This window comes from Uloborus diversus, chromosome 5 (assembly GCF_026930045.1).
Source record: "Uloborus diversus isolate 005 chromosome 5, Udiv.v.3.1, whole genome shotgun sequence".
NCBI lineage: Eukaryota > Metazoa > Arthropoda > Arachnida > Araneae > Uloboridae > Uloborus > Uloborus diversus.
In genome coordinates, this window is record NC_072735.1 from 2,845,181 (window position 1) to 2,866,255 (window position 21,075).

Consider the following 21,075-nt stretch of genomic DNA (forward strand, 5'->3'; position numbering starts at 1 on the left):
TTCAAGCTAAATACAAAAATTTACCATTATTTCAACTTTAAATTCTACCCTACTATGCATCATTCGAGCGTAAAAATTTAAATTTATTTTCTATCCCCACGTTTAAGGACCGCTGTACAAATGAATTTCTAGCTTCAACATGCAATGTAAATGCGTTCCTCTAAAAGAACAGACAAAATAAAAGAGTTGATTCCGCCAAACATTCAGTGGATCAGGTTGTCAATAGTTAAAAAAATTAAAATGATTTAGAATTTTAGACTAAAATGCACTTTTTCTATTTGTTCTAATGCTCTCAATCTGCGCGGTAGCCAACAAAATGTAAATAAGAGTAGTTTCGCGGCCTATTTGTGCGAAAACAGTATTCGACCGGTCACGTGACGAATTCCCCCGGCGAAAAAGCGCGGTCGCTCTGGTCGCGACCGAAATGACCACGACCGGAGTTTGTAAACACGAGTGGGTTTCCATCGGAGTCCCCGAAGCGAGTTTATAAACACGCCTGGTCTCGATCGGTCGCTCGGTCGCGACCGGTCTTGAGTTTAGAAACGCGCCCATTATGAAACTCAAGTCACATGGTCACAGTTTTGTTTTGAGTGATATATCCTTTTCCTGCAAAAAGCAATCGTAACCGAACTTGTTTTAAAGATTTACCTGTAACCGTGTTTTTTCGAGACATAAATAAACAAAACCAGCTAAACATGCAATGCTGATATTTTTCGTTATGTGTAGAATTTTGTTTGAAAACAATTTTCTAACTTGCTGATTCATTCGGTTTTATGCGAGAATTTACATCATGATGTCTTTCTATAGTTGCTTGAAGGCTAGTTGCTTCAAGTTCCAGAAGTTCAACTCAAATTTTATCCGGTTCTATTCTACACCAAAGGTAATCATTTTCCATTATGTGTGCGAAGTATTGTGCCCGTAACTGTCAAATATCTCATTTTCTTACTGTGTATAACTCGTTTTTTTTCCCGTGTTGAAGAGAAATTTCCTTGCAATTGCAAATGATGGGAAAAACATGATTATACTTAGGAAATATCATTGGCAAGGGAAACAACTTAATACGCGATAATGGAAAGAAGATAAGGTCACCGTACACCGAAATGCTGACACCTCCTCCTTATTGCACTCAACTAGCTCTTTCAAGATTTGATGAACGTTTCGCATACTAAAGAGAAGGTTCACAAAGGTTGGAAAAACATTTAGTGGTCTCGAAGATATTGGCAACATCAATTTTTAGGAAGAAAAAGAAATGAAACATGCTCTGAATTTTACTTTTTACGTTATTAACCTAATACTGTGAAATCCTATTACAGTGAGCTCAAGATGACCCATCTCCCTAAGAGCTAGGGCACCCCCTTTCCCCTAAATATTGCAAAGACCATGTCCAAAACCAAGAGCCCCTCCCCCATATGAGAAAAATACCCATCAAAGCACCCCACTCCCTTCCCTAAAAATTTGAATTTAAGTCTGCGCCATGACCCCCCCCCCCCCCCCCCGTTAGGTGGGCACCTTTCAAGAACTTCAAGGGACCTCAAATTTTGTTTATTTTAACGGGAATATCGTTATAATGGAATTCAAGCTTTGTACTGGAAATTAAAATGGGACTGAAAATTTATTTTGTTGAAACGGGAATTTCGTTGTACATTTTTATGAAGGTGACTTTTTCTAAAGTAAAGACTAGAATAGCACTTTGGCCGAGTACCGAGTACTCGGCTGAGTACCGAGTTACCAAGTACCAATTATGTTTTAAAAAGAACCATCGAAACACATGTGATGAATTTGGAACTTATTGGAATAGTAGTATAGACCTCCTTGTCCATAAAATAGTTTTTAAAACTAAATTCTTGCTGAAATTTAATTACGCATTATATAAACAATTTTGTTTGCGTCAAAAATTTTACAAGAAAATTATTTTTAAAATTAAAAATAAATAAATAAAAGGTATGATTAATAAAGTTGGAATTAAAACAAATTACAGTAAAATCCCTCTAATGCGGACACTAACGGGACAATTTTTTTTGTTTGCAATAGAAAGGTGTCCACGGGACAGGGGTTTAATAATGTTATTTGCATTGGAACTGGGGAATTAAAAATTGTCCGCCTTTGAGGGGTGTCTGTTAGGAGGGGTTTCACTGTATACCAATCATAGTTCTAGTCCGCCAAACATAAATAATTTTTAAAAGCAGATAAAATAAATGTGCAGGAACACTGCAGACACATGTTTCTGCCCCCTCCTACCCCCCGCCCCTGCCCTCCGTTACAAGGAACGTCTTTTTCAGTGCATAACATGTGAGCTAAAGAATGTAAAGACATTCGACAAAAAAATATGACTTTTGTCGCATGCCTTTAAATCCACAAGCTCCCATTTTGTGCATTGAAAAAGGAATTCCTTGTAACGCCAAAACACGTGTCTGCAGTGTTCCTGCACTGTGCTTTTAACGTTGTTTTCTTTTCTTTTATATTTTAAGCAAAGGTATTTTTATATTTTTATAACTAATTTTTGTTTGTAGCAAAAATCCATTTTTAATATAAAAATTTCATATTTTCTATACTTACTTTTTTTGCATAATTTTTAATAAATAAGTTTTCTTAACTTTGGGGACATTAAAATAAAGATTTATTCCATTGAAGCATTACAAACTTCATTATTCTCAAAATTTAAGTTTGACTTTTAAATTTTAATTGTAAATGATGGCAGAATATAATGCTTATTCTTATATATATATATATATATATATATATATATATACATAAATTTTAGTATCTGTCTTGGACAATATTCAATTTTTTACAACTACTCGGTGTTGGCCGAGTATCTGATCAGAATTTGGCCGAGTACCAAGTAGTTACCGAGTACTCGGTACGTCTCTAGTAAAGACTATTCTATAATAAAAGGAAAGATATTTTATTGACAAATGGAAATTGTCTCACAAAATTAAATGTGAGCGTTTTGTTTTTAACATAGTCACCAGTACTGAAACATCGTCATGCTGAAACATATATTAAGTTACGGCACCAGATTTTGGATCCCCTTGTCAAAGCGCTCTATTGCCGCCTGATCATTTTAATCAGTTAATACCTCAACTTCTCATTCTATGTCTTGTTTTGAAATCTCTTTTCTTCCAAGATATTCCCTAAGTTTTTTTTTTGGAATAGATGAATGCCTGTATGTATTTTTAGTATTTTCTCAGGCAATGAAAGTACTGCAGTGAAATCCTGTTACATACCAATGCAATGAACATCTGTTTCAAGGAAATACATTTTCAAATTACAGTATAACCCTGATTTAACGATTGTCAATTGACTGGAAAAAGTTATTGTTAAATCAAGGATATCGTTAAATGGACGAGCATAGACATCCAATGCAGTTAAATGTGGACCAGTTAAATGCATCATTAAATTGAGGAAATCGTTAAGTGGTGTGTTGTTAGATGAAAGCTATACTGCATTTTCCTATATTGCCTGAATTCCATTACATCAAAATTTTGAAATTGAAGCCTTGAAGTTTGTTGTCACTAGGTATTGCTTTCATTAACATAAAAAAATCATTGAAATTATCTTTTGAATCAATTTTCCTCTAAGGAGGACAGGGTTCGTACGCTCCTTCAAAACTCCTCCAATACTCCTTCATTCAGGAAATTTTTTTAAAGGGCCCTTCAAACTCCTTCATTTTGGTTTTAACTCCTTCAAAACTCCTTCTTTTTTAGTTCAAGACTACATAATTTTCCTCTATGACAACTTAACATCGGTACAAGGCAAAGAGGTATATGGACGATTTTGATGTAGTAATTGCGTATATTATTTTCAAAAGATGTGATTTACAAATTGATCATAGAAGTCTTAAAAGTTGAATGTGAGAATATTATTAGATGACTAAGACATTTCATAAGTAGTAAAACATGCTTAAATGGTGCTTGGCTATTTTTTCAAGTTTTGTGATTATTGCTTTTCCTTCCTAAACTCTCAGCAGTAAAAGTCAGTTTGTCTAATTATTATTTAAATATTTAAAAATGAATAGGTAGATGTACTATATTAAGTGATTGTGTTAAAAAGACAATTGTTTAGTAAATCGCAGTTATTGTACAAAGAGTCATCCACAAATGATGTCATGTCTTGAGGGAGAGACGAGTTCATGAAATTGTGACAAGAAGTGAAATCACACAGTTAATGACAAGAGGAGTAATAAGGTGAAGTGTGACACTTAGTGACAAAGGGGAAGGGGGTCAAACATGTTGAGAAAAAATTGCGACATCATTAAAGAATAGCCCATTAGTACTCCTTCAAAATCTTATTTTACTCCTTCAAAACTCCTCCAAAACTCCTTCATTTTATTTCTGAAATTGAGTACGAACCCTGAAGGAATGTAAAGGCTACTTTAAAATGTTCAGAAAATGCAAGTTCCCCCTCTTCTCCATTGGTGCTTATGCTGTGCTAGATTATTCTTTTTACTAACTTTTCATTGTATTACATTTGTTATGTACTGATTATGATCGATAAAGCATTAGTTTCTCATCTTAAATTGTTACTTTCAGGCAAAGAAATCTCCTATAAGTTTTGCATTGGATCATTTTGATCAGTTCTATGGTTCCTTTTTCCCCAACTGGACTTCTATCAGACTGGGCCTGTTGTGTCCCCACAGTTACTGTGCAGTGGTCAACTCATTCGCTAAAAACGTTCAGCCATCGGAGCTGTTTGGTGATATGGATGTTTACAACCTGAAAGACGCGTATCACTTAGGATTAGCAGAGTCCACTTTGGAGCCCACCGAGAACAATGCTGAGAATGTAAATGAGAGCAACACCACAAAGACTGATCCAAGAGAAGCAAAGAAAGAGGCGATGGAAAATCAAGAATCTGATTTCCATTTTGATCATTTCAACAATGAATTTTCCACTGTTTTGGAAAATGAAGACAAAGAGTACATGCCAGCAACCAAGTTTCGAAACAGGGATCTTGACTTCGAAGAAGATTACACCGGGTTTTACCAACCGAACATGAATTATAAAGCACAATTAGTCAAACATGGTGCAATCCATTATCCAGAGCACTGGAACATATATTATTGTCCTAGAGGAAAATTTAAAAAGTTTCCTCAACCTTTATTAGATTCAACAAATTTATTGAGTAAGTTGATTATTTTCATATTATTTTTATGGAGCTGATGAAATCAGAATCACAGTTCTTACCATATGTTATGACATTTAATTTGTATCCAGGGGCCAATCCAGGATTTTTTTCTTGCTACCTATTTTTGTGAAAGTATTGCATCATTCTATTTTTGTGAAAGTTTTTTTTATCAGCATTGTTTTTGTGAAATTTTAGATGCATCCTAATTTTTTTAAAAGAAGTAGTGGAACAAGTGAAATTTTAGTTTGAAAAGTGTAAAAGTCATCTAGTATTTTTAACAAATTTGGTTTTTTTTTTTTGGGGGGGGGGGAGCTAAAAACCTAAGAAGTATGAAAAATACCATGGTGATTTCAGCTTAATGATCTATGTACTGTGTACAATATAGGAAATTATGAGAAAAACGGTTCCTCAAAACAGATGTTTAAAGATTGCGATAATATTGCATAAATACACTTTGGTGAGAAACAGCTAAAAATTAGTTAAAATACTACAAAAGGGTTTCTATTTAAGCGATTGTTCATATAAATCTGCTTATAATTTTATTTTATGAGTACATTTTGTTTTCAACAGAGAAACAAATTTTATATTTTAAAATGCAAATTTTTGTGAAATTTGCGATGTTTTTGTGAAGCTACTGATTTTATTGGTTCAGATGTGATATACCCCCCCCCCCCCCCCATTTGGCGACATCCGATTTTTTGCACAAAATTGAAATATTTTTCTCGCCAATGAGGCGATAAATTTTTAAGCATGGCATCCCTGGTGAAACTAACCTGCGGTTGGCAACGCGAAAGCAAACTTGTTCGAACTTGTTTACTTGGGTTCTTGGTTTTACGCAGGAGAGATACGTGTTGTTTTGTGCAATATACCTTACAGGAATGCTTATTTTGTGTTAGTTTAGATTCAGTAGTTGTGTTTTGAAGTAAAAACATTAGATAATGCCAGTTTCTTCAAACTTGAAGGTTAATTAAAAGTTAACTCCAACGTGGTGTGTATCTGTAACGCGCCATTGTCAGATGATGTTTTGTTTTGGACTGAGTGTGAGGATTTATACCATAAAAAGGTAAGTTCTTTATTTTAGAATTCACATAAAAATTCTCACTTCGGAAATTCTTTGTTTTTTACAAATCCTTGAGGGGTTCTTGTAGCTTTTAACTTTATTTTTACTGTATGTTAATTAATTTTACAAAAATAGTTCGGTTATTTTGTTCTAAAAGTTAATTCTTATCGATGCCACGAATTATTTAGACATTAACGTGCCTCCTTTAGGTACTGAATTTTATGTTAACAATTGAAAGTTCTTTCGGTTTTACTCTTAAAAATGCTGAATTTTATTAATAAATCTGCACAATAATGGTGCATATTTCACACTTAAAACTGTGTCATTATTGTACACTGAACGGAAGGAGCCACCCTTGGGTGTACATACAGATGAATATGCATAATATACATAAATATACATAATTGTGACCATATTCCGACTGTAATGTATATTAATAGTCAGAGGGATAACGGACCGAGCGGAGCGAGGTCCTGGCGAGCCAGAGGTCTCATAGTACTTTCGTAATGAGACCGAGGCAGGGCCGGCGAGCCGAGGTCTCATTACGAAAGTACTATGAGACCGAGGGCTCGTATCCCGGAGAAATGATGAAAAAACAATTAATGCATTAATTTCGACTTGTAATTAATACAATAATTTATTTCATTGTATTTTAATATGTTTACAAAAAACCCCGGCCCTGTACATTTTTGAAGCATATATTCGTGATGTTTTTTGTTGTGCTTTTATGTTGTTTTTATATATATTGTGTTCTGAAGTGCTTTGATCGTGTTTTTTTTATCTGATTTTTTCCTGTTGGTGCTAAAAAAGCATCGCTAAGAACGATGTATGACATATGTCGTCATACATCGTTTTCTTGGCGACGCTTTCTTGGCGCCAACAGGAAAAAGTCACCAAGGGTGGGGTATATCACATCAGTTCCATTTTATTACTTGATTATTGTGAAAGTACCGATTTCAAAACAAGATTTTTGTGAAGGTACCGAAAAACGGTTGCAAAATCAGCCTGTATTGGGCCCTGGTATCTCAAAGAAAGACCTATTTTAAGCCATGATTAAAACTTAATTACCAAATGTGGCAACTATCAAAGTTTGATTATCCTGTTTTTAGGAGCTATAGTAATGTAGAAATAGCAATAAAAATGTGTTCCTTGCAGTCCAACTTAATTTTCAGTACAGAATGCTTTCTTTAAAACCCTTTTTCCCCAAGTTTTAAAAGTTACTGTGCATGTTTTTTTTTTTTTTTTTTTTTTTTATATATATATATAATTTTAATGCAATGAATAAAATGTTCATATCCCTCCCCATGGCAGCAAGATGGATATTTTTTCCTTATGGTTTGATTCTATAAACTGATTTTATTTTTAATCCTTTTGATTGCAACTTTACTTTCCCTCAGATTATTATTTAATGGATGGAGCCTCTGTATTGCCAGTGCTAGCTCTAGATGTCCAGAAGGATGAAGAAGTGGGTGATTTGTGTGCATCCCCTGGTGGAAAATCTTTAGCAATTTTATTTGGGCTGAAATTTGGTAACTTTTTTAAATGTTTTCAACCAAAATATGTTATGGTATTTGAAAAAGTTGTCATTCAAAATGTCTGCTACTTAATTATGTCATCACACCATTGAATAATTTATCTTTTCATAGCATAAAATGAAGTCCCCAAAAAGCGCCTGTGTGTTTGAACTTGCAAAACTCTAGAACTACCCGGCCGATTGCGCATTCCAATTTACGTCCAATGTTCGCGTAAATTCTCAAATATGGGAGTGAAAAATTACTTGCACATATAAATATTACATATCGTTAGGAAGGGTAGAATTTTCTGTGTTCTACGCAATTTGTTTCAATATTCTAACTTTATTATGGCGGGAGTTATTTGCGTTTTTAGTTCAAATTTTTTTAGGCTTAGCTGAAATTTAGGCACTACTTTCTTCATTAAATAAATCAATAAAAAGTGAAGGAATTATCCCACAGCTTTCTTTTTGACGCCATTGGAAAAAGTGACCTTTTTTACTCCAGATCTAACTCGACTTATGGTCGAAAAAATAAGCTTTTTTCTCAAAAGGAAAAATGTTACAAGCTTTTTTAAATCAAGTTTAAGAAATCTCGATTCCATTCAAATTGTGAACCATTTTCTTTCACATTTTAATTTCTTAAACTTATTTTATTTTGTGTTTTCATGGTTACACATTTTAAATCCATCTTTCTGGATTTAATTTCTTAAAAGTATTTTAATATATGTCATCATTGTTTGGAAGAGAAATCATGATGTTTTTTTTATTTATTTTTTACGCCTGATTGTTGAATATACATCACTTGACACAATTTTTATTTTCAAGGTAGACCGGGCAAAGCAGCTAGTTTGATCTATAAATAAATAATAGTTTTCATCCAGAGGTTGTTAGATATAGATCTTTAAGAATTCTTTATACAGTAGGGGAAAAGTGGGTACAGTGAGATTCTGTTTTTGTTGTTAAAATGCACAGAAATAAATTTCTTTCAAATGCTACAATATTTGTCACTGTAATACATATTACAAAAGTAGATCTAGAAAAAACGACAAATTCGTACAAATGAAAAATAAAAAAAGTGCAATTTTATCTCACTGTTCCTCCCGTCTGTGGCTTTGAAGGATTCTAAATTTACCTGGAAAAATGAATGATTGTCGCCATTTGGTTTTAGCATAAACTTTGCCATGAAAGGTCATACTTTGCCATGAGCATTGGCCTTGTCATCTTGACATGCGGTAATGACATCTACTATATATTTGTTTGGGATTGACGTGGAATTATTTAATGGTTTAATGATTTGGGGGAGGGGTAGCGTTTAGTGTTTTCTTTCTTTTTATTTCTTTTTGCATAGTTTTTAAATTTTTAAGCAATGATAATAAAATAACTTAAAGCAGTACATAGGTATATATTATTTAATGTTTTGAGCTTTATTTATTTATTTATTTTTTATTATTATTTATTATTAATTTTTTTTTTTTTTTTTTTGAGCAATTACGATTGTTTATTGCTTTCATTTGACTATTTTTGGCGTCCTATCATTTTATTTTTTCACCGCCACCCTTGGCACCATCACCGTCGATCGGCTCCTCACGATGCTGCTCCTATAGCGAAAGCTGTCTCCAGGTTTGCATCCATGTCCTACACACACGCGCATACATACACAACTACACACACATGCGCATATGCATACATACAGACACTTGCACATACACACACACAAAAACATACACACAACTACCCACACATTCATTCCTGCACACAGACACAAACACATATGCCTACACACACATACACATACCCCCCTTCCCACACACACATTCATACACACAACTACTCACACACTTATGCCAGCACACAGACACAGACACACATGCCTACACACACATACACATACCCCCTACACACAAACACACATACCCCCCACACACAAACACACACGCCTACATACACACACTTGTGATTGCAAAAAACATAATTTAAATTTTAGATGTTAAAATTCTTTTTTTTTTTTTTTTGTATCTCTTCAAGTACCTATAAATATGGAGAGTTTACTGTGTAAGTTAAATTTTGAGTATTAAACAATATTTTCATTTTTCAATCTTGATTAATCACCTGGACCTAGGCAGAAAATTTGGAGGAAAAGAAGTAGTAGAATAGCCATCCAAATCTATCTCTGTACTATTTGGAGATGAATTATTATGTTATATACCTAGTGTATGTATGCAATGTACCAACAGCTCAGTTAGGACATCCCAAGACTGCTGTTTGTCCTTGTTATGGGCTCATTGGTTTGGAATAGTCAGTAGCTGATTTGGAGACCCTCTCATTTGAGCTATCAATCTGTTGACACTCTTAGCATCAACTAGATGACATCTTCCTCTAGCTCAGTTGTTGGCCATTCCAGAATGATTAGTCCATAACTAGAATGTCATGATTGGGCTGTTGGTATATTGCATGTAGTGCTGCCTTATCTTTGGCTTAAGTGCAGTAACTTATTGCTTAATGGTGACTAAATGTGTATCTTGTATTTTGTTTTCTACTATTACAATTTTTTAAGTATAAGATGAGGAAGATGAAGTTATTGCCCATTTCATTATAGCTGTTAATATTGAAAATATTTTACTTGCTGTTTAAAAAAAGAAATAATTCATTTTGATCACCTTTTTAGGCAAATTAGTATGTAATGATGCAAGTTTATCTCGTGTAAATAAATTGAAAATTGTATTAAATACTTATTTACCTGGAACTCAAGAATGGAGTAAAAAAATCTTAGTTTCAAATTTAGATGTGGTTGAGTGGAATTGTTTTGAAGCCTTTGATAAGGTAAGAGAAACTCCCCGAAATATTAATATTAGATATTTTTTTTTCATTTTGAGAATAGAAGTATGTAAATTAAGTTCAGAACGTGCAGATTGACTGAATAAATATATTTAACAAAATTGACTCATATTAAGTTTTGTTCATTGTTAAGTTTATAAACCATATAACAAATAATATGAAAATTTGATAAAACAAATTCCATCATTCTTTTTGGCTGGTAAATATCAAATGAACCATTTGAAGGTTTTAATGTAACTAGCGAAAAGTTGTTTCTAAAATGAAAAAAAGAAATGTTACCTAACATCTTGAAAGTTTTGTTAAGAACTGGGGCAGATATGAGAGGAGGATCATGGGAATAATCCTCTCCCTAAACTGTTGACAGTAGCGTAACTAGAGGTTGGTAGAAGTGGCTCTCGCCAGGGGCCCAGCAGCCAAGAGGGGATTTCAACTGATTTTTTTAAAAAAATTAAGATTTTTTTTTTTTTTTTTTGGATCATAGAATTTGAAAAATGATTTAAAAATTAAAAAAAAAAAACTCGCACGAAAAAGAGCAAGAGGGGGTGTATATATTTATACGCATACATAACATGTACTGAGAAGGAACATTGGGCATCATTGAAAACGATTCTAAAAAAGAAAATAAGAAAAAAAATTACAATGCTCCCTCCTAATCAAAATGTTCAATAAATTAATCAAAATGTTCCAAAAAAAAAATTTATTTTTTTTAATTTTATTTATTTATTTTTTTTATTTTTTTTTCTTTTTTGGAGATCGCAATGACCTCCGGTGACTTTCCATGTGGACGATCTTGGAAGGGGGGGGGGCAACTTCTTTAGTTCTCTAGGGACGCTAGACCCCATAGTTACGCTACTGACTGTTGACAATAGTATCCACCCACATTATGTTCAAGCACTTTGTGTATAAGATGTTTACCATTAGTCTTTTTCGTTTATTAATTCCAAGGTGGTTTGCCCATGATTTAAACGAAGTTTTTTTTTTTTTTTTTGAAAATTGTTTTTGAAAACCAGACTCATTTTTCAACTAATGATTTCATGAGCTTTACTGTGTAAATGTAAGGGCCAGTTAATGCAAATTAGCCAACAAGCATTGGAGATCAATTAACAAATTTGCAAACTTATTATTTTTTTAAGTCAATGCAACTTTTCCTACTAGGTATATAATTATACAAGGCAGACCTACTACTACTATGTTTTTCTTAAATTACATGTAGAAAAAATCGAAGTACTGTCAAACCTCGTTATCGCGACACCCGGATTTCATGACACTCTGGATGTCACGTCACTTTTTCAAAGTTCCGAACTTATGCCATATAATTTTAATGTTAAGTGGCTCCGGATTTTACGACAGTTTTTTCGTGCAACTCCGGTTACAATGACGCTTTGTGCTGCGCAAACTGGATCAATTATTTCTTTGCAATTGAAAAATTTTCAGTAAAATAATGAAGACATCTGGGAATGTTTGTTGTAGGAATTTCGAGCTCTGACAAGAGATTTGACCAGGCAAATATCTTGTCACTTTGACACCTCAAGAATGGTGAGGAGCAAAGTTCTGAAAGGTACAGGTTTCAGACTTTGACAAGAGGGACAAAAAGAATGACCATAGCTACGTTAAGCTGTTGGTGGTCACAACTAGTCACAACAAGCTTCTCCCATGAGAGAAGAAGAGATAAGAAGCTCCTCATTTGATTGAAAAGGGACACGCAACTCTTAAAGTGGATAAAAGGATTAAAAAGGGTTTTTTCACCTTCAAAATGTGGGTCTTAGCCGTCCAAATCTAATCAAATTGTGGACAAAAGTGATGAGTTTTAAATTGGTTTCTTTCTTGCTGGTAATTTCGTGAAAGAAGGAGAGTGACAAATGTTATTCAAAAATTATTGAACGTTTTATTGGATAATATTGTAGAATTGAAAAATAAAAAGAGAAAAAATAATAATAATAATAAGTGAAGGTTTTTTTTTTCTTTGAATAATTTTTGTTATATTCACCAATAATTCAAATTTACATTAGTTAAATCTAATTAAAAACTTACAAGCAGTATTAATTTCTTCATTAAATCTAATTTTATGGTCAACTAGTGTTTAATTATGAATTTTTTAAACTATTCCTGTTATGACGTTGCTTTGAAAAGTAGGGTTTGAAAGGGAGTCGGTTTGAAAACAGCAAATTTCCTAAAACTTAATTGATATATAAGTAATAAAAAATACACAGTGTTCAGGCATAATCTGATTCATTTCTTGTTGTTACTGAAAATTATTAGTGTTCTCTCTATTTTCCGTGAACCACTTCACGAAGCAAAATAAAATGTTTGCATATTTTTTTTAAGATTTTTTCTTGCCTGATTTTGTTAGTTTTATGATATACTGATACATAAACAACTGATAACTTATTTAAATGCTTTAACATACAAGGAGAGGATATAGAGCAAATACTTTCAAGACAGTAAAATAGTAAAATGACATGTTTTCTTAATAATGGTTAACAAGTTAAATGCAATTCAATATTTATTTGTAAAATAAAAATTACTGTATGAGGCAGTGAGAAACAAAGGGTTGTAAGTGGCAAAATAAAAAAATTGAAGATAACCAGTACAAATGGCAGGTGAACCTGTCCTCTCTCTTGGGGCAAGAGATAGTACAAGTAGCTCTGTAGGTGCTGCTGTAAAGCATGATTTAGAAAAAAAAATCGATGAAAGCGGAGTCAGGATGTTATCTTTAAAGCATTTTTATTCAAAACTTGAAAATGCCCACTTACATCCCTTTGCCTCATATGTCAAATGAAATTCACTGTAAGTATAATCTAAAAAAGACTAGCATATTTATCATTTTTATTTTTTAAATACCTTCTTTTTTTAGATTCTACTTGACGTGCCTTGTACAAATGATCGATTATCTGTGACAAAAGATGCAAACAATATTTTCGTTCAGAAAAGGTACCATGAAAGAATGATGATACCTCAGCTTCAAACTTCCATGTTAATGTAAGTTTCGCATGAAATATTTTCCCAGCCCTTTCTTTCAACCAAAGATCTTTGTTTTCTAAATTATTTATATGTAGTCAAACATATTCAGTAATACATATCGTTTTATTTTTATGTTCATGCCACACACCAAAACATTAATTGAAGCTTATTTAAAGCAAATTCTTTCAAACTGTATATATTTTCTTAACTTGAGATAATTCGTATAATTTTGCAAATTCTGGCTATGAGCAAATTCGATTAAAATAGAATATCGTGTATCTATTCTAATATTATAAAGAGAGAGAGCGGATTTTTGTGTGATTATATGTTCGAGGTAATCTCCGAAACTATTGCAACTACTTGAAAAATTCTTCCACTACATAAAATTAGTGGTATTCTCTCTATTTTCCATGTACTTTTCTTACTGAGTGCCATAGGCTATAATTTATGCATATATGTATTCATACTATTTTTTCAAACCAATAGTTTGTCTTCGCTACCAGTTTTTGTTTTATACTGTATTATTCTTATATACGTAAAAACTAACTACTTATGTATGTCGCCCCACATACATAATGGCAGATTGGTTCACAGTTCTCTTCAAACTGAATGCTGAGGTTTGGGAACACGTGAAAGTAGTAAATATCACAATGCCAGCATGAGAACCGCCAAAACCTGTACATGTATTTGAGGCGGCAAAGGATAAGACATACTCTTAGCATTGAGCATTGTAAAAGAATTAGAGTCACATAATGCTAATGCCTCAAAATTTATCCAAACAAATAATAACTGAGATTCGCTTTGAATAAATTAGTTTTTGAATTCAAGTAGTGTAGATAGACGATACTAGTCTGTGCTTCTAAAGGTTGTAATTTGGCATGCATTTCGAGCTATCCTTTCAGGTTTTTTATTTGAACAAAAATCGAAATGAAAAACACTCACTTAAGTACAAGTAGTTTAGCAAATTCTAAACTTAAATAGTAATTGCAAATAATTACCCTACATTCAAAGTCAAGAGTTAAAACAATGACAAACAAAGAACATTCGATAAGAAAGAAATTGACAAAGAGGAAACATAGATAAAATTATTTGGAAAAATATTCTTCATGATCATATTTAGGCATTGAAATTATATAATTAGTTGAAATTTGAGGGAGATATTCATATTTTCTTCAATAAGAATTAAGTCAAAATAAGTTTTCTGCCAAATGGGATGAAGTCAAGTTTAACCAATTGCAGCGATCCTTAAGGTTACGTAGTTTGTCTCAGGTAAATTGCATGGAAAAAGAATTCTCTTTTGCATTCCTTTTGAAAAGAGGCCAAACCAGATTTTAGTGTTCAAAAATAACAGTAAATTATTCTTTCTTTTATTTTATTTTTTTTCAAGAAATATTTAACCAAAATGTTAACATTTTGTACAGATTACTCTCAAAGTTTCAGCAGCTAGTTTAAAGACAAAAGATGAACCTTAAATTCCAACAAATTCAATGTTTTTTATTCATTTTTCATTCATTAATTCTTCTTTTTTTTTTTTTTTTTTTTTTTTTTTTTGTTGTTGTGACTGTCCTGCTCCTCATTCAGAGGGAAATAAGCGGAGACGCCTATTCAAAGGGACTGGAATCAGAAAAAATGTTTGTTAAGAAGAGGCGTCCCTTCTTCAGAGCTGTATTTTAAAGGAGATACTATTGTACTAGCAATTTTATTCTTTACTAGTGGTACCCACATGGCTTTGCCCGTAATAGAAAAATTAAAAGGTCTTTTGGTTTGCCTGTATATTTACAAATAATTTATGGTGAATTTTCTCGCTAATTGGCTTGTACTCATGTCACAGTTCCATGTTTTGATAATTTCATATCTCCCCAATTGGCTTGTGCCCATGTTACGGTTCCAGGTTATGATAATTTCGTATCTCGCCAATTGACTTGTGCCCATGTTACGGTTCCACGTTATGATAATTTCGTAATTTACTCGTCCATCTTATGATAATTTTGTTCTTAAAATTGGAATAGAAAAAGAACCACATCAAATTTTCGAAAAATCGCTTTGAGGTGCTCACCCCCATGCTACAAACTAACTTTGTGCCAAATCTCATGAAAATCGGCCGAATAGTCTAGGTGCTATGCGCACCACAGCGATCCTGACAGACAGAGATCCGGACAGAGAGACTTTCAGCTTTAATATTAGTAAAGATATTTTTTATTTTTCAAGAACATTATGTTGTATTGATTTTAATTTTCACTTGATTTATTTTTTAGAGCTGCGCTGAAAGCCTTGAAGCCTGGTGGATCTTTAGTCTACTCAACATGCTCGTTATCTCCCGTTCAAAATGATGGAGTTGTGCATATGGCTCTATCAAATCTGTATAGTGAATCACCTTTCGAGTTTATTATTCAAGATTTGAGTGAAGCTTTCTCCCCACTTAGAAAACTATTTCAATTCAGTGATGTTTGCAAATATGGACAGCTTGTTGTGCCTTTCTTACCGCTAAATTATGGCCCAATGTATATAGCAAAAATTAAGCGTAATAAATAATTTACAATTTAGTTTTTTAAATTCAGTGACAGACTCTTGACATTGACAAAAAGGCTGCTTAACCCGCTAAAAATACTTGACTTTTTTTGTACTTTCATGTTTCAAAGGAGTGCCTAACACTTAAAATTAGTTTACCTTTACCTGCGTCAGAACATTTCAGAACGCTACAAAGCAAATTGTTATTTTTCTGAAGATAACAATTTTCATGCATATTTCTTTTAAAACCTTTTTACAGTGAAAACTTAAAAAATATTTATAAAACCTTTTTTTTTTTTTTTTTTGGTTAATGAAAAATAATTCATAGTTTTTCTATAAAAAATTTGATCCACTAAATTTTCTTTTTGCAAAGGTATAAATATCGTAAATAGTATATGTTGTTGACTTTATAAATGATTTTTTTAAAAGAAATATTTAAATTAATTTGTCGTGTCTTGCAGATTGAATCCATTTCGGTAAATTCTCAGGTTATAGTTTGGTGCACTAGGGCAGCCAGAAATACCTTCTGAAAAGGATTTTTGATCAAAGATGCCTGCTGGAGGGGGTATTTTTGATCAAAAATACCTTCTGAAGGGTTTTTTTTTTTTTAAATCAAAACAGCCCTTTTTGTGTGCATAAATGACTGCATTATGTCTCTTGGCAACCCTGCAACTGTTGCTTTAAAAATGTCATTTTAAGCAACATGTATGAAATGTCAAACTATCACAGAATCACATGTCTCGTGTAAATATAAAATTGTAGTTTAAAATTAAGTGGACTCAGGGGTGATTGTGTTCCGGTATTTTACAGGATTTCCGGTATTTTCATCTTGAATTCCGGTATCTTCATCTTCGAAAATACTGGAACTTCTGTATTTTCAGAAAAACCCACTTTAGTAAAATTTAGGGCGATGTTTAATGAAACGAAAAAATCCAAATTGAAGACATTTGGTATAAATATAAAGCGTAAGCTATGGTTATGTTTTGTAAGCTGGGGGAAGGTAGGAAGAGAAAAGTGATAAGAGCTTCGACTCCTGTCTTTGTTCTTTATGGCAGTTGGAGGAATTGATCCTATGCAAATATTTTCTTTATTTTATATTCTGGTTTATGATCTTTATCTGAGTGCGTTCTCTTGTTATTGAACTAATTCTAAGTATACTTTATCGTTATTAATATGCTCCTCGTAAATATAAATTAGTTTGTTTAATTAAATTTTACTAGTTAACTCTTACTTTTCATTTCGCTACTATTTTGTTTGATAAATTTATTCATTTGAACTTTGCATGTTCTGATTTAAAAAATGAGGTATCTGGATAAATCTGAAGATATTGGCTCCATCGATGCAGAAAAGAAGAACAAGTTTAATTGGGAATGGTTAAACAGAGTGGATTCCTACAATGAAAAGATGGAAATATAGTGTAAAAAAATTGATAATGCTGGATTTTGGTTTTGTGTTTCTTGCAAAAAGCCCTTTACATATGCTTATGATGGTGTGAAGGCATTATTGCAATGCAACATTCTTCTACAAATACTCATAAAAGAAACCGGGAATCATTAAAAAATGCTGGTGTATTAGGCTTTAGTGTATTAGTAAATTAATGTAATTAATGGTTAAGGATTCAGATACAAAAGAGGAAAATAAAACATTCTTTGAAAAAATTTAAGAAATGAGATAAATTAAAAATTTAATTCCCACCATGCACATGGACGTATGAAGTCCAATTAAAACTTCGAGTTTTAGCCCCAACAAATAACTATGTATCTAAATTATTTATATACATAATATGATGTGTACGTACACGTAATGTGTATATATATGCCCATTAAAACATTTTTTATTCTTGGAAAAAAATTTCAGGTATTTTTTCATGAGTTACAATCACACCCCTGGGTGGACTGCAAAGAAATTAACTTTGTCCATTTGGCCCTTAAGTCAAAAGCAGAAGTTAAGTTTACTATCAAATATGCATTAAAACAAATTATAACAAAGTCAAAAACCACTCCCTGCACATTGGATATACAGTAAGTGATTAAAGCTTAAATACGTATACTTAGACATGTATATTTAAACATTTCAATTATTTGCCTTTTTTGGAAACATTTGCATATTTCTGTATTGACAAGGGGTTCCTGTATATGAATATGTAAGACAATTTGTTCTGGGATTTTGTGCTTTTTTGGTGAATTTCATATTTTACTAAAGGGTAAACTTTTACCCCACGCAGTCCATGAGGAAAGTTTAATGTTCCCTTGTTTTTAGCCTCCTGTCTCTGTAAAAGTCAAAGAAAGATAAAAAATAAATAAAAACACGTAAGAAGGTTTAATGCTTCTTAAAATTATCGCTGAAAATTAAAAAAATAAGACAAAAATAAATAATTAAATAAATATTTAAAAATTAGAATATAGGATATTGTGCCGGACTAAGCCAATGCAGAACCTGTAGCAAATGTTACAAAGGTGCCCTCGTTTTTGTATAATAATAAGTAATAGTGAACTTCTTCATGAACCAAGGACAGATCCAGAAAGCATTCAAGAAGGGGGCGATTGATTTGCACGCTTGCTCTTTTATAAATTTCCAAACCTCCACCCTTTAACATCACGGAAGATCATTTATTTTTATTTATTTTTTTTTTTTTTTGAGCAATCATGATTGCTAATTGGTTTCATTTGACTGTCCTTGGCGTTGTGGTTCCTTTTACAACACCACCGTCCTCTGCTGGCGTGGCTCCTTCTGTCCTGAGCAATCCGCTTCTCCTCGTTGGTGGCGTCCATGTCCTACACACACGCACGCTCATACACATACACGCTCACACACATATACAGTCACACACACACACACGCCAACGTGCATTCACCCAGGTCTACGCACATACACAAGCCTACACATACACAACTATTCACATGTAACCACCCAAGATGAGGGGCAGGCTTAGGGGAACAAAAGCCGTTTCTAGAAACAATAATTCCAATGAGTCGGGTCCTGTGGCAGCTCGTGATTGAGAAAAACATAATTTGAGTTCAAAATTTTAGAATTCAAATTGTTTTTTTTTTTTTTTTCCCTTCTTTCTCTGTCTTTTACTGGGAAAGTAGGTTAAAAATCAAGCATTATAATTTTTTGAACAATCACGATTGTTAATTGTTTTCATTTGACCGTCCTTAGCGTTGTGGTTCCTTTTTGATAGCCACAAAATGTCTATTTAGGTTTTATTCTCACTAACTCATCTTAAATGGTAAGTGTAAGATGTATTTACTCACTTGTTTCTTTATTAATGCGTGAGCAGTTGTATTGTCCCGTTACGGACGCTTGTTACGAATCTCGGATCAGCAAGTTACGATGTGTAAACATGGAAGAATGAATGTGATGTCAGTGCCTGAGCGGATGGTTGACGCAATCTCCTGCTGAGAAGAGATAGAAGATTCCAAAAGCTTCCAGGCGGATCTTAGGTACGCATTTCCAGTGTGACGTGCTGCATCGTGCGAAGTAGGATATAAGATGAAGGAATTGAGCCGAAATCACTTCTGCTCGCGTTTTTCAACCCTTCGGCTGTAGACAGCCGTTCTTTGACCAACGCTCGGTTATTGAAGCGGCGCCCGGAATTTAGCATAGGAAATGGAAGTTTGTTTTTGCCATGAGTGTTAGGGAATTAAATTTTTTGAAACATATTTAGGAAACTTAAGTTAGTTGCATGCTGTTAAATCATGTTATGATTATTATACTATTTACAGAAGTTATATAATTTCCAGTTGTTAATTATTATATTGTTCAATAAAATGAAGGTCGTTTTAGTTGACTTCTGTTACTTCGATCTTTGATGAAACTTTCACATATGACACGAAGGCATCTGCTAACTTGTGGAGTTGACTCTATTTTTTAGAAGTACAAGAGTTTAGCTCGTGTGTTAGGCTAACACTTGTTCAACACCACCGTCCTCTGCTGGCGCGGCTCCTTCAGTCATGAGCAATCCGCTCCTCCTGGTTAGTGGCGTCCATGTCCCCACACACACGCACGCTCATACACATACACGCTCACACACATACACAGTCACACACACACGCCAACATGCATTCACCCAGGTCTACGCACATACACAAGCCTACACATACACAACTATTCACATGTAACCACCCAAGGGGGGGGCAGGCTTGGGGGGGACAGAAGCCGTTTCTAGAAACAATAATTCCAATGAGTCGGGTCCATTGAGAAGGAATAGATGGAGAGAGTGCAACCCTACTATCCCGATACGGCAACAGTACCATGTGACTTGGGGAGCAATTTCGAGTTGACCGTAACCGCTGAAGAAGTTTTCATTAGCTGGAGCCATGCATGATAACAACCTTTAACTGTAGAAAGGAAAAATTAGATTTATAGTAATAGTGCAGTATTCTAGCATTGTAAACTGTGAGGAAAAAGCCACACCAGGAGGTCCAATAACTTTTCCCTAGCATGTACGAATGTTTTTTACTTCTAAATAAAGAAAAAAATAACATTCATATGCATTCAACGAGTACATATTGCACAGTTGCCTATAATTTTTAAATTTTTCTACTTATTTTATCTATAAAAGTTATAAAACATTGTGTATCTTGAGTGCAAATAACATTTTAGCTCCATAAAAACACTTTTTACTTAACTAGTAATTGTTTTAACGGCTCTTAAGCATTTTGTGTACATTTGCTTTGTTGGCGAGTATCTTCTCGCCAAGCTCCTGTGAACAGCATATGCGCAAGAATAAAGATTTGCCATTTTTATGCTTCAATTTAAATACTAGTATGCCTGCGTGTGAAATCATTTCAAAACATTGATTACAATACATATGAATCCATAAATTTTCAGTCAATAACAGAACACTTTAAACTATTTGTACATGCCCGTCATTTCAGGGAATAAACATCAAAATACATGAAAAATACAATAACATTATATTTTAAAATCCGGAAAGAAGTGGGGAGAGGGAGTTTGAATGATAGACCTGTATTTGTATTCGTTATTTATTTATTTATTTATTATTATGCGGTAATGGAGTTGGAGTCAGAGTTGCTCTGATTTGTAGCCCCGACTTCATAATAAACGC

General features: G+C 33.3%; 1 protein-coding gene across 1 annotated transcript; it reads left to right on the plus strand.

The window, feature by feature from the left end:
- The first annotated feature begins 685 nt into the window (after positions 1–685).
- Positions 686–16,033, plus strand: LOC129222241 (5-methylcytosine rRNA methyltransferase nsun-4-like). The gene is made up of 6 exons (XM_054856721.1): positions 686–880; positions 4,533–5,124; positions 7,585–7,716; positions 10,366–10,520; positions 13,390–13,514; positions 15,752–16,033. Exons 1-6 carry the CDS (start codon positions 791–793, stop codon positions 16,026–16,028), a joined length of 1,371 nt encoding a protein of 456 aa, XP_054712696.1. The 5' UTR covers positions 686–790; the 3' UTR covers positions 16,029–16,033.
- Positions 16,034–21,075: the final 5,042 nt, after the last annotated feature.

What these genes read in the sequence shown, in the direction of transcription:
- LOC129222241 (XM_054856721.1), top strand. Translation starts at nt 791, where the DNA reads ATGATGTCTTTCTATAGTTGCTTGAAGGCTAGTTGCTTCAAGTTCCAG. An exon ending in AGATTCAACAAATTTATTGA is followed by an intron (nt 5,125 to 7,584) that starts GTAAGTTGATTA and finishes ACTTTCCCTCAG; the next exon opens with ATTATTATTTAATGGATGGA. An exon ending in GTTTTGAAGCCTTTGATAAG is followed by an intron (nt 10,521 to 13,389) that starts GTAAGAGAAACT and finishes TTCTTTTTTTAG; the next exon opens with ATTCTACTTGACGTGCCTTG.